Here is a 12,642-nt window from a genome sequence, read left to right on the forward strand (position 1 = left end):
CTAGGATCTCCTCCAATATGTACCCCAAAATTTTGCCCCCATGGGGAATGTGGGGGACATTTTGTCATGTTTGGGAGTGCCTAGGGTGTTTTAGGCCCAGGAAAGGCCTTTTTCTAGCAGAAAGTGGCCTGGCCCCCTAGGATGGGGGGGGGGGGGTTGTAACATATGTGGCCTTCTAAGGACAAACAAGCCCCCCTAACCTCTCACTGTTGTTGTTGCTGCTGTATGCCTTCAAGTTGTTTCTGACTTATGGTAACCCTAAGGCAAACTTATCACATGGTTTACTTGGGAAGATTTGTTGAGAGGGGGGTTTGCCATTGCCATCCTCTGAGTCTGAGTGTGCAACCTGCCCAAGGTCACCCAGTGAGTTTCCATGGCCAAGCATGGATTAAAACCCTGGTCTCCATTATCCTAGTCCAATGCTCAAATCATCCCAAAACAGAGTGACAAGTTTTGCTAAAGAAAATCTGCTTAACTTCAGTAAAGAAAAATTAAATTCTACCGCACTAGCCTGTTAGGAGTATCAATGAGCACATGGACAAAGGTGACCTAGTAAACCTTAAAAGAGATGAGAGGACTGCTGAAAATTCTCCCTGTTTGCTTTATAGGTCATGTGGGACAATTTTACCAACTTTTGAAGGGCTGCTGGCCTGTTATAGGGTCAGCAGATCATAAAATAATTGAAATAGAAATGAAAGGAGCTGCCATGCAGAAATACACAACTAACACACCCTTGAAAGATGCCTGTCCAACCACTGCTGAAAGGCCTCCAAAGAAGGAGAATCCACCAAGCTCTAATTCTCTAAGGGAATCTATTCCACTGTCAAACAGCTCTTACAGTAAATAATGTTTTTCTAATGTTTAGGTGGAATGCTTTTTGCCAACAGGAATTTTCCAGAACCTAGTTTTGATTTGTGGAAAAAAACCTCTGTCAATCTATTGCAGGTCAGGGGAGACCCAAAATGTGGCAAAATTGGCCCCATGTTTCATAAAGGATATGGGGGGAGGAGCTTTTTAACACCCATGGTTGTTGGTTTTTTAAGTTCTCCTAAAAATGGTGGGTTGGAGGACACACTTTGCCCACTTCTGGGATAAACACTGTATACTAATCTTTTCATAGGTCCCTCCTTAATGGCTTCTTAGCAAAAATGGGATATAATGGTTATTAATGGCTAATGAATAGGAATGAATGTAGGAATAAATGGATAGATTCCTAACTGGAGAGATGCAAGAACAGGATCACTCAAGGACATGTGTTAGGGACAGTTGTTTCTTAACTGAAATATGAACTAGGTTTGTTTGTTTGTGGCACTTATCTATCATATCGCAAATCACCAGAGCCCCCACAGTGATGCAAAATGAATATTAACACGGAAATCATTCCTCCCTACCCAGGGTCACATGGTATCTATACATCCAACTCTCTTCCATTCCAGCATTCTCTGAAAATGCCAGCCACAGATGCTGGCGAAACGTCAGGAATGAACTCTTCTAGAACATGGCCACATATCCCGGAAAAAAAACCCAAACTTTGGACGCTGGCCATGAAAGCCTTCAACTTCACATTGATACCGGACTCTGCTGCTCGGCTGTGAGGGGGCTGTGCCTGTGAGAGAGGCATTTCTTAAGGCCTGCGTGCAGGTAAAAGCCTCAGACCACCACCGGACTCTGCTGCTCGGCTGTGAGGGGGCTGTGCCTGTGAGAGAGGCATTTCTTAAGGCCTGCGTGCAGGTAAAAGCCTCAGACCACCACCGGACTCTGCTGCTCGGCTGTGAGGGGGCTGTGCCTGTGAGAGAGGCATTTCTTAAAGCCTGCGTGCAGGTAAAAGCCTCAGACCACCACCGGACTCTGCTGCTCGGCTGTGAGGGGGCTGTGCCTGTGAGAGAGGCATTTCTTAAGGCCTGCGTGCAGGTAAAAGCCTCAGACCACCACCAGACTCTGCTGCTCGGCTGTGAGGGGGCTGTGCCTGTGAGAGAGGCATTTCTTAAGGCCTGCTTGCAGGTAAAAGCCACAAACCACGCCTCCCTCTCTTGCCGGACTCCGAGCCAGGGGCCAAGCTGCTGCTGCCGGGCGGCTCTCTCTGGGGTGTCGGAGGTGCGCATCTGCGCACCGCCCCAGGGAGGCCGCCCACGGACTGTTTGGAGGACTCCTCTGTTGTTTTTGCTGCGGCTCCAAGGAGGCTTCGGAGGACCAGACCAGGGACACCTGGGGGGAGGTGGAGCGAGGGGCGTGTCGGTGGCAGCGACACGCTGAAATCCAGCTGCCTGGACTCCTCCTTCACCACGCCTCCCTCTCTTGCCGGACTCCGAGCCAGGGGCCAAGCTGCTGCTGCCGGGCGGCTCTCTCTGGGGTGTCGGAGGTGCGCATCTGCACACCGCCCCAGGGAGGTCGCCCACGGACTGTTTGGAGGACTCCAGCTGCGCAGCTGCGCAGTTCCATCGGCGCAAGAGTTAGAAGAGGCTGTAAGGTTGTCAGCTTTAGAGCAGGGGATGCCTGAAGTGGCTAACCTCTGCTCTTTTTATTGCAGGGGAAGGGGGGCAGGAAGCTATGGATACGGGGGATGCGTGGGCTGGGGAGGAGGGGGATAACAGCGGCATGAGCGGAGCTCCCATTGAGGTAGTGCTGGGCAAGGGAAGGTATGGCGGTGGGAGAAGGGACTCGCGTTACAGAGGAAGGCGGGATCGATGCATCATATCTATCTCTCCTTCCTGTCCCCCTCCCAACCAAAGGGACCTGAGGGACACTCCAACCATGCCACAAACCCTGTCGCTGCTCCTGTGCAATGCCAGGTCGATCAACAACAAAACCCACATCCTCCACGATCTGTTGGATGACTCTAATTGCGACCTGGCTTGCATTACCGAGACCTGGCTTGGGCCTGAGGGGGATGCTGTGTGGGCACAGGCCCTCCCTGCTGGGTTCTCGGTGAAGGACCAGCCCAGGTTAAGTGAGCGGGGGGGGGGGTGGCTCTGATACATAGGAACACCTTGCCTCTTACCAGGAACCACATCCGACAGACGTCCTTTATCGAGTGCATTTACCTGACCCTAAAAGCTAGGGATAGTCTAGGGATTCTGTTAGTGCATCGGCCACCCCGTGCGCTAGCGGACTCCCTTAACGAGCTGACACAGCTGGTCGCTGAGCTGATGCTGGAGACGCCCAGGCTACTTGTCCTAGGTGACTTCAACATCGCTCTTACGGCCAGCTATGTTCCATCCGGTGCGGCTCGGGAATTCATGGACACCATGGCAGCCATGGGCCTGTCCCAGCTGATTGAGGGTCCAACGCATTTTGCGGGTAATACGCTTGATATGGTCTTCTGTTCGGATGTGGGAAATCCATGGGCGGAAATAACTAATATTTCCCCCCTGTCATGGACGGATCATTTCCTCATGGAGGCAAAAATCAGGGCCACTACCCAGACCACCCCCCCGGGGGTGGTGGACCTATTAGGATGGTCCACCCTCGAAGGCTGATGGAACCCAAAAGGTTCCAGGAAGCCTTAGAGGGATACATGGTTGGAAGTGACGGCGACTCTGTTGATGCCCTGACCGGTATTTGGAATACCGGTCTCTCTAGGGCTATACACAGCATCGCTCCCAAGCGCCCTCTCAAGCCTGCTTCCAAACGTAAGCCCTGGTATACGGAAGATCTCCGGGCAAGGAAGCGGGTCTTGCGACGGCTAGAGCACCGCTGGCGGAAACACCTACGCTTAGCCGACAAGGCTCTCCTAGACCGCCTTTTGGAGGACTATGGAGAGGCGATACGAGCAGCTAAGAATTCGTTCTATGCTGCTCGTGTCGTGTCCGCGGAGTCGCGTCCAGCAGAGTTGTTCAGGGTGGTCAGGGAGCTAACTCAGCTCCCTCCCACCCAGAACCAGATCCTTGAACCTTCTAAGGCCTGCTGCGACCAATTTAACAACTTCTTCGCGGATAAAACCTCTCGGATAAGCGAAGGTCTTAACGCTGGCATTGGAGCAGAACCTAGGGTAGAGGCGTCCAGAGCCTCCGTGGACTCCATTATACTGGATCAGTTTGAGTTGGTGAGTACCGATGATGTGGACAAGATCCTCGGAAGTGTTCGGAAGACAACCTGCTCTCTCGATCCCTGTCCCTCATGGTTAGCAGCGCAGGGGGGACCGGCAGCAACTTCGTTGCTGCGACGGATTATTAATACATCTTTGAGGGAAGGGCAATTTCCATCGGAATTAAAATTGGCCATCGTAAAACCTTTGTTAAAAAAGCCCTCCCTCGACCCCCTGGTACACAAAAATTATCGGCCAGTTTCGCTGCTGCCATTTTTGGGGAAGGTGATCGAGAGGGCGGTTGCAATCCAGCTTCAGTCGGTCTTGGATGAAACGGATTATCTGGACCCATTTCAAACTGGCTTTCGGGCGGGTTACGGGGTTGAGATGGCCATGGTCGCCTTGGTCAATGATCTCCGTCTGGGCATCGACAGGGGAAGCGTGTCCCTGTTGGTGCTCTTGGACATCTCAGCGGCTTTCGATACCATAGACCATGGTATCCTTCTGGAGCGCCTGGCTGAGGTGGGTATTGGGGGCACTGCGCTCCAGTGGTTCCGGTCCTACCTCTCCGGGAGGTTCCAGATGGTGCAGCTGGGAGACGTGTGCTCCGATAAGAGGGCCCTCACAACTGGGGTCCCTCAAGGAGCCATTCTGTCTCCCATGCTATTTAACATTTACATGAAACCGCTGGGAGAGATCATCCGGAGACATGGGGCGCGGGGTTATCAGTATGCTGATGACACCCAAATAGTTTTCTCTATGTCTCCGACTGATGCAGTGACCGAGGATGGCGTCTCTCCTCTCGTGGCATGCCTGGAGTCAGTAATGGGCTGGATGAGGAAAAACCGACTCAGCCTGAATCCAGAGAAAACGGAGGTACTCGTGATAGGTTCCCCTGGCCCAGGAATGGCGGTAGTTCCACCTGTCCTGAACGGGATCACGCTTCCCGTGAAGGACTCCGTGCGCAGTGTGGGGGTGCTTCTTGATTCGTCGCTTCACCTTACATCTCAGGTGAATGTGACGGTCAGGAACACCTGTTACCAGCTTCGGCTTATTCGCCAGCTGCGCCCATACCTGGCCCAGAGGGACTTAGAAACGGTGGTACATGCTCTGGTAACCTCTAGATTGGATTTCTGCAACGCGCTCTACATGGGGCAACCCTTGTATCATACCCGGAAGCTACAGCTGGTACAGAACATGGCGGCCAGGCTGGTCACTGGTACTTCCAGGACCAGCCACATAACACCGGTGCTCAAAGACCTGCACTGGCTGCCTATTCGCTTCCGGGCACAGTACAAGGTGTTGGTGATTACCTATAAAGCCCTACATGGCTTGGGCCCAGGATACCTGAAGGACCGCCTCTCCCCATACATTCCACCCCGCACCCTCAGAACTTCTGGGCAGCAATTACTTAGGGTACCTGGGGCTAAACTCTCCTCGACATCGAGGAGGACGTATTCCATCGTTGTCCCGACCCTTTGGAACACGCTGCCCACAGAGCTCCGCTCGGCCACCTCCCTGGCTCAGTTTAGGAGGGAGTTAAAGACCCTCCTATTTCGAACTGCATTCCCCTAATGAAGTCCTAGATGGCCTCTCTCTCTTGCTGACGGCAATTTGGAGAGCTGACCGGGGGTTTTATTATTGTTTTTAAAATGTTTTACTGTATGTATTATTTGTATTATGTTGTTCACCGCCCTGATCAATGGAAGGGCGGTATATAAATAAAAGTTTTATTTATTTATTTATTTCTATTAATACTTTAAAACATTAAATAAATAGCTAAAATCCAACTGAAAATTCTTCTGTAAAATATTTCTAAAACCAGGCAATCAGCTTAAAAATAGTCCAAACAGAAAACCATAATTTTAAGAGCCAAAGGCTACATGAAATGGCACAAGCCTGGCAGAAACTAAAAAAGGAGGGATCCAGCCTGATCTCCGTTGGGAGGGAGTTCCAGGGTCGAGCTGCTGCTACAGAGAAAGACCTATCATGAGGACCCACCAGCTCAGCTTCTGAGTTTTGCAGATGACCCCAAACTGCCATTCAACCAGATTGTATAAAATTCCAAAAGAGCTTCTCCAAACTTGCTAACATAGAAAAGTTTGAAGTCATGCTTACATTGGCTAACTAAAAAATTGATCTTGTTTTTGTGATTCAGTGAAAGTGAAATCTCAGTGTGCATTAGTGATGACAGAGGAAGATGCTACAGAGTATTAGGAAAGAAATAAAAAGAAAAAGCAAAATTGCCACTATCACAATGCTGTAATACAATGGTACAATCCCATTCTGTGGGTGCCTGAGATGGCAGGGGAGGTGATTAACATTTGATGGAATCAGATCAAGGCAGGTAAACTCTGGTCAAGGTAGCTAAGTCAAGCTATGGTAGGCTAAGTTGATCAAGCAGGTAAAGTCAAGTCTCAACAAGCAAAGTCAAAACAGAAGCCCTCATGTGCAAAAGGTAGATAAAAATCAGTACCTTGGACAGCTCTAGGGAAGTCCTGTAGGCTTATGTTCATGTTGGTACTGCCAACAAGAAGTGGATGTTCTCAGAGCAGACAGATGAGATCAGCTAAAAGTTCTAATATGACCCTTAGTGTAGTTAGCTCCACACATCAGCCCAGCCCATTATAGGGTTGTTACATGATTTGTCTTAGATTTTTGCAAGGCTGAGAAAACTGAGATTTTGCTGTGGATTTCCCTCTTAGAATCATAGAGTTGGAAGAGACCTCAAGGACCATCCGGTCCAAACTCCTACTGTGCAGGAATACACAATCAAAGCACCACTGATGGATGGCCATTCACCTTCTGTTTAAAAACTTGCAAAGGAGGAGACTCCACCACACTCCAAGGCAGCATTATTTGACTGTTGAACAGCTCTTACTGTCAGAAAGTTCTTCTCACTATTGTTTAAGCCAGAGATAAGGCTGTGTCCTCTGTCCTGGAGAGCTCTGAATAAGGCATTGGGCCTTTTTTTCATCTTGAGAAAGTAGGCTGAACATCATCTTTATCACACTGAGTGGTCTGAGGGCCAGGGGCAGGTCATAATAGATATATTGTGCACAGTTTTCATTGTCATTTCTTTTTTTTTTTTTTTTTAATGTAAGTTTGGTTTTTTAAAACACAGAAAAGGACAACTGAAATAATTCGGTGGCTGGAGCTCTTCCCCCGGGAGGAGAAGCTATCACATATGAAGTCTTTTAGTTTTGAGGTGGGAAATGAAAAATAATTTAGATGTTATAGGACTAATAGTATGATGAAGGGAAATTGAACAGAGTGAAGTTTTCTGCCTTTTCTCATTATACTTGAGCTCAAGGGCATCTAAAGAAATGGATTCATAACAGAGTCAGGAAAGATAACAGAAACTACTTTTTCACACAACGTATCAGGGACTGTGGCATAACTATGTGCGGTACAGTGAGAATTGTAACATTGCACAACAAGATGTACAACTAAAAGAGTACTATCACTAGTTTCAGCAGAGGCAGATAGATACATTGGCTGAGAATGCATGTCTGCATGCATAATTGGACTGCATGCACAGATCCATGACCTTGATGTGAATGTGGCCATTGCACATCAAACAAAAATGACCATATGTAAGACACCAACAGGATTTTCAATATTTTATGACATTTTTAGCCACAGGGTATAACAATAGCATTTAGCATTTACATTTCTTTACTGCTTAATAGTGAAGTCAGCACTCTCTAAGCGGTTTACAGTCTGTAAGCCAATTGCCCCATAAGCTGGGTATTCATTTTACCTATCTATGAAAGGATGGAAGGCTGAGTCAACTTTGGAGCCCTGGGATCGAACTCACAACATTGTGGCTGCAGTACTGGCATTTAAGCACTGTACCACCAGGGCTCCTTAAATAGTAAATTTAGTAAACTTAGGTCTGGTTTGCACTGGCCAGGATACTCCAGGGGCAACTGCCCCAACTTCCCCACCCCCATTACTTCAGTAGTCTGTTCTGATGCTGGACAGCTGTTCACATCTGTGTCCTGCTGTTCTGCCTGGTGGCACCGCTGCAGTGTGTCGCTTCACTCTGAGGTCAAAACAAGGAGCCCAGCTTTGATCACATGGCTAGGCATCTTGTTCTGACCTCAGAGTGAAGCAACATGCTGCAGCAACAGCAGTGTGGGATGGCACAACAAGATGCATTTAAAACATCTGCCGAGCATCAGTACAGAGGACTCTGTTTTTTCCAGGAAGATCCGGAGCAAACAGGGAGGTTTGTAATATGTAGTATGGTATACTCCAGTTTTAGTGCTGAAGGAACAGAATACCATCCTTTCTGTTTGCACCAGAACCAGGTTTTGGGCCATGCATTGTCTGGTCTCCCCACTGAGAGGACAGGGAAGGCTATTATATTTTACCTATGTCATTAGATAGCATTAAGAAGGAATTAGAAAATACATGAGCAATGACTTCTAGGCATTATGGCTACACAACCTCCAGTTTAATGACAGTACAGAATCATAGAGTTGGAAGAGACCACAGGGACCATGCTGTGGAAAGAGAAGGCTACTGTGGGCTTCCCAATGGCATCTAATGGACCAATGAGAATAACAGAATAGATGAATTGCTGGGCAAGGTTCTTATGTTTTTAACAATGTATACCTTTGAAGGCTAATAAAATATCTTCCTCATTTTCAAATTCAAATATTAAATTTGTAATGGCCTCATATCAAAATTTGATACTATAATGCAAGGGGGGAGAACAAATCTCTGCAGGAATAGGTTAATTTCTATGGAAATATCTGATTAGTTTTCAGCTTCGAGTTTCCCACCAAAGATTTGAGAAAGGATTTTAATGCAGGATGTGTTCCAGGGCTAGTATATTTGTATGCAAATATTTTCACTAGCCAGCTTCTGTAAATGCCACCTGAGATCAGAAGATCTTCTTTGGATCATCAGAAATAACAATAATGGCAATAGCATGCACAGTGAAACCCCTAAAGCTCAGATGTTTACTCTGTCTACAGGTATAGCCCTGACAACTGCTATATTCATCTAATACACTTTGATGCAAACAGAATTGATTGCAATTTTGTGTTACATAAAACAAACCAATCTGCATAGTATTCAAGATTATCAGAAATTTTCAGATATGACTTCAAAATCATCAAAACCCTTCACCCAGAAATGTTTATTTTGATGAGGTGAACTTTCATCAGCCACCAGAGGGCAATATGATCATATTTTACCCAGAGCAATTCAGTTGTTAATCAATGACACACACACTTATTTTCAGTCCTCTGAAATGTGTGGTACTGAACTGCCACCGCTGATGCCAATTTAAATTAGACACTAAACATGTGCCCTTCTTTTGTTTCTATATAGTGAAACCCATAAAAGTGTCAAAGTCATACAATTTGCTAAATTGTATGCTTTTGTATCAAGCAACTGTTCAAAAACCTGCCCAATCTTTTTTTTACATCTACAGTGCTACTAACAACAAAAGCAGAAGCAGCAAAGTAAAAAACTTGTGTTATTTGAAGACTGATACATGACCTTGTAGAGCCAGCCTAGTGTAGTAGTTTGAGAGCTGGACTATCTCTAGAGACAAGGGTTCAAATCCCCACTAAGCATCAAAATCTACTGGGTGACCTTGGGCTAGTCACATACTCTTAGCCTCAGGGGAAGGCAATGGCAAACTTCTTAACAAATCTTACCAAGAAAACCCCATGATAGGTTCAGGTTGCTTTAGGTCAACATAAATTTGAAATGATTTGAAGGCACACAACAACAGCTACAACAACAAAATGACCTTGCCTTGACAAAAACATCAGCTTCCCTGTGCCTTAACCACCCCCACCACAAAGACTCTTCCCAAGCATTAAAAATAACCATAATGATCCAAGCAATACATATGTTTGGCTCTAACATATGTTTGTCCTGTGAAATGGAGCCTGGCTTTTGAAAGACACATTTTCTACACTGCTGTTCACACACACACACACTTTGCTCATTCATAGTTATAAATGTCTGTTACTAGACACTTCATTCCATGCATCTGATGCAGTAGGATTAGTCTATGAAAGTTGATGCTAACAATTTCTTTCCCTCTCAGTTAGTCTCAAATGTCCTACAACATGCATCGGCAACCTACGGCCCGCGGGCCGGATCCGGCCCGGGGAGGAGCCAGATCCGGCCCCCGCACGGTCCTGCCGCAGGCGCCGCCGCCGCCAAGGCCTTTGGGCCAGTCGGCAGCCTCCTCTGCCTCCTCCTCCTCTGCCTCTGTGCTCTCCTTCCCCCGGCCGGAGGCACCTCCTGCAAGTCCTTGTTTGCACACGCCTTGCAAAGAGCAGCTCCTTCTCTTCAGGGAGCCTGGCAGGGGCTGGCCAATAGAAAAATGGCGGGGGCGGGGCTGTTTCTAGCACCACTCTGCCATTGGCCAGCCTCAATGAGAAAGTGAAACTTGGGAAGAGCAGGAGGATGCGGAGGAGGAGGAGGACCTCTGGCCCAGAGGGAAGGGAAAGGAACGGCTGTTTCCCTTTGGCTCCAAAAATGATCAACAAGAGGAGGAGGAGGAAGAAGGTGCCATTTCTAATATGCATTTCCCCCTGGATGTAATTAATTATATTCCCATGCCCATTTCCCCCCTGGATGCAACTGCGTTCCCATGCCCATTTCCCCCCTGGATGCAACTGCGTTCCCATGCCCATTTCCCCCCTGGATGCAACTGCGTTCCCATGCCCATTTCCCCCCTGGATGCAACTGCGTTCCCATGCCCATTTTCCCCCTGGATGCAACTGCGTTCCCATGCCCATTTTCCCCCTGGATGCAACTGTATTCCCATGCCCATTTTCCCCCTGGATGCAACTGTATTCCCATGCCCATTTTCCCCCTGGATGCAACTGTATTCCCATGTACATTTTCCCCTTATTTATATATTTACCCCTTATTTATTGATATCAGTCAGCTTTTGTGATATGGGCCCACACTTTCTGAAGCCGAGAGAGTGTGACTTTCCAAATTGTCTTTCTGTGTGTTTTTTGTCCTTATAATGCTGCCTTGTTGTGACAATGATGGTGGTGGTGATGATGGTGATATTGATATCAGCCAGCTTCTGAGGCACGGCCAATGAAAGTTGCTCTGATTTTTACAAACTCATGCGCAGTGAAGAAAAACCAAAGTCCCTTGACCAAGTACACACTTCTGAGAAGTATAGTTGGTGCAAGACACATGAAACCAAGGGCAAATCACTTCTTGTTAAACCAGCTTTACATGTCAAATATGCATAGCCATGTGAACTCATGTTCAGTGTGAAACCCAAAGAGTTTGGTTATGCAGTAAGCCTCTGAAATATGCAAGAGGCCATGTTAAGTAAAGCCATGTTCAATGCCCAAATGTGCTGTTTGGAATGGGGGAGGGGGGTTGACCAAAAGGAAAGTACATTTCTGTCATCTGTCTAGGAATAATGCCCAAATGTCCTCTATTTTGATCATGGCTAAGAAACATGCATTTATATTAACATTTTTTAAAAAGCATCAATTTTTTTGCATGTCCTCCATTTAAAAAAATGTGTCCTACATTTGAAAATGTTGTCCTATATTATTTATTTATTTATTTATTTATTTATTGGCTTCGGCCCCCCAGTTGTCTGAGGAACAGCAAGCCGGCCCCCAGGTCAAAAAGGTTGCCTACCCCTGTCCTACAATATCCCTTTGCATACTGATCCAGACTAACATGGCTATGTCTTTGAATTTTAATGCACTGTAGGTCTAAATGTTCAAAGCCTGGAAAGGTACTTTTGAGGACCAGTAGTGTCACTAGGGAGTGTGATGGCTTCGAACTGCACCAGGTGATACCCAAAACGGGGGTGACCCCACTGCTTCTCATACATTGCCAAAAATGGGCTGTGGCATTCACCCATGGGGGTGAGGCTCACTGGGAAGAGAAAGGAGAGGCCTCAAGTTTTTTAAAAAAAAATAAAATTTCATATTTTAATTTTTAATTTTAAAACAAATTTAATTTTTTAATTTTCAATTTTTTAAAATTTTCTTTAAAAACATCACATTTTACCAAAATTTCACTTTAACCATATGAAACTATGTATATGTAAACACATTTATTATGTGTGTATGATACCATAACGTAATGGTATAAATTTAATTTTGTTTATGTCACAACTATTACCATTGCATTCAGTGGGAATTATGACTTAGAAGTAAATATTACGAAGAATATTTACTAAGTATTCTGTATGGCGTAGTATGAGAGGAGGTTAATGCAGGGGATGACACCATGAGTTACCGCATGAAGCAACACCAATCCTAGGGATGCCACTGTCAGGGATTACAACTTCCAGACTCCCACAGCCTGCGTAAGCAGCAACCATACTAGCTAGGGGATTAGGGAAGTTGTTGTTCCCAAAAGAAACTTTTCAGGCTCTGAACTGGCAGACACTAGGGTGTATTAAAGTGTATCTTTCAAAAGCCAGGCTCCATATCACACTAGTCCAAAAAAGTAACTTTTCCAAGTTCTACAAATAGTCAGTTGTGAACCAATTTTTGTTGTTAAGAGGCTGGATCTGCAGTGACCATTATACATTTCAATTTATTAACACACATCTCCCAAGAACTATTTTAGTTTGTCAAATGAGAAGTGGC

The 12,642-nt window shown here is 46.5% G+C and overlaps 2 protein-coding genes across 2 annotated transcripts in view; one reads left to right on the forward strand and one right to left on the reverse strand.

Annotated features, from left to right (window-relative positions):
- Positions 1 to 12,642, reverse strand: part of ARHGEF4 (Rho guanine nucleotide exchange factor 4) — a 226,773-nt gene that overhangs the window by 207,335 nt on the left and 6,796 nt on the right. The window lies entirely within an intron of this gene.
- LOC149318378 (uncharacterized) overlaps positions 10,403 to 12,642 on the forward strand; it is a 29,718-nt gene continuing 27,478 nt past the window's right edge. The window contains exon 1 of the mRNA XM_089509566.1: positions 10,403 to 10,567. Coding sequence (XP_089365692.1) covers positions 10,466 to 10,567 — 102 coding nt within the window. The 5' untranslated portion in view covers positions 10,403 to 10,465. The remainder of the gene's footprint in view (positions 10,568 to 12,642) is intronic.

Source organism: Sceloporus occidentalis, unplaced genomic scaffold (genome assembly GCF_023333645.1).
Source record: "Sceloporus occidentalis isolate IW3139 unplaced genomic scaffold, rSceOcc1.0.p SCAF_2, whole genome shotgun sequence".
Lineage (NCBI taxonomy): Eukaryota > Metazoa > Chordata > Lepidosauria > Squamata > Phrynosomatidae > Sceloporus > Sceloporus occidentalis.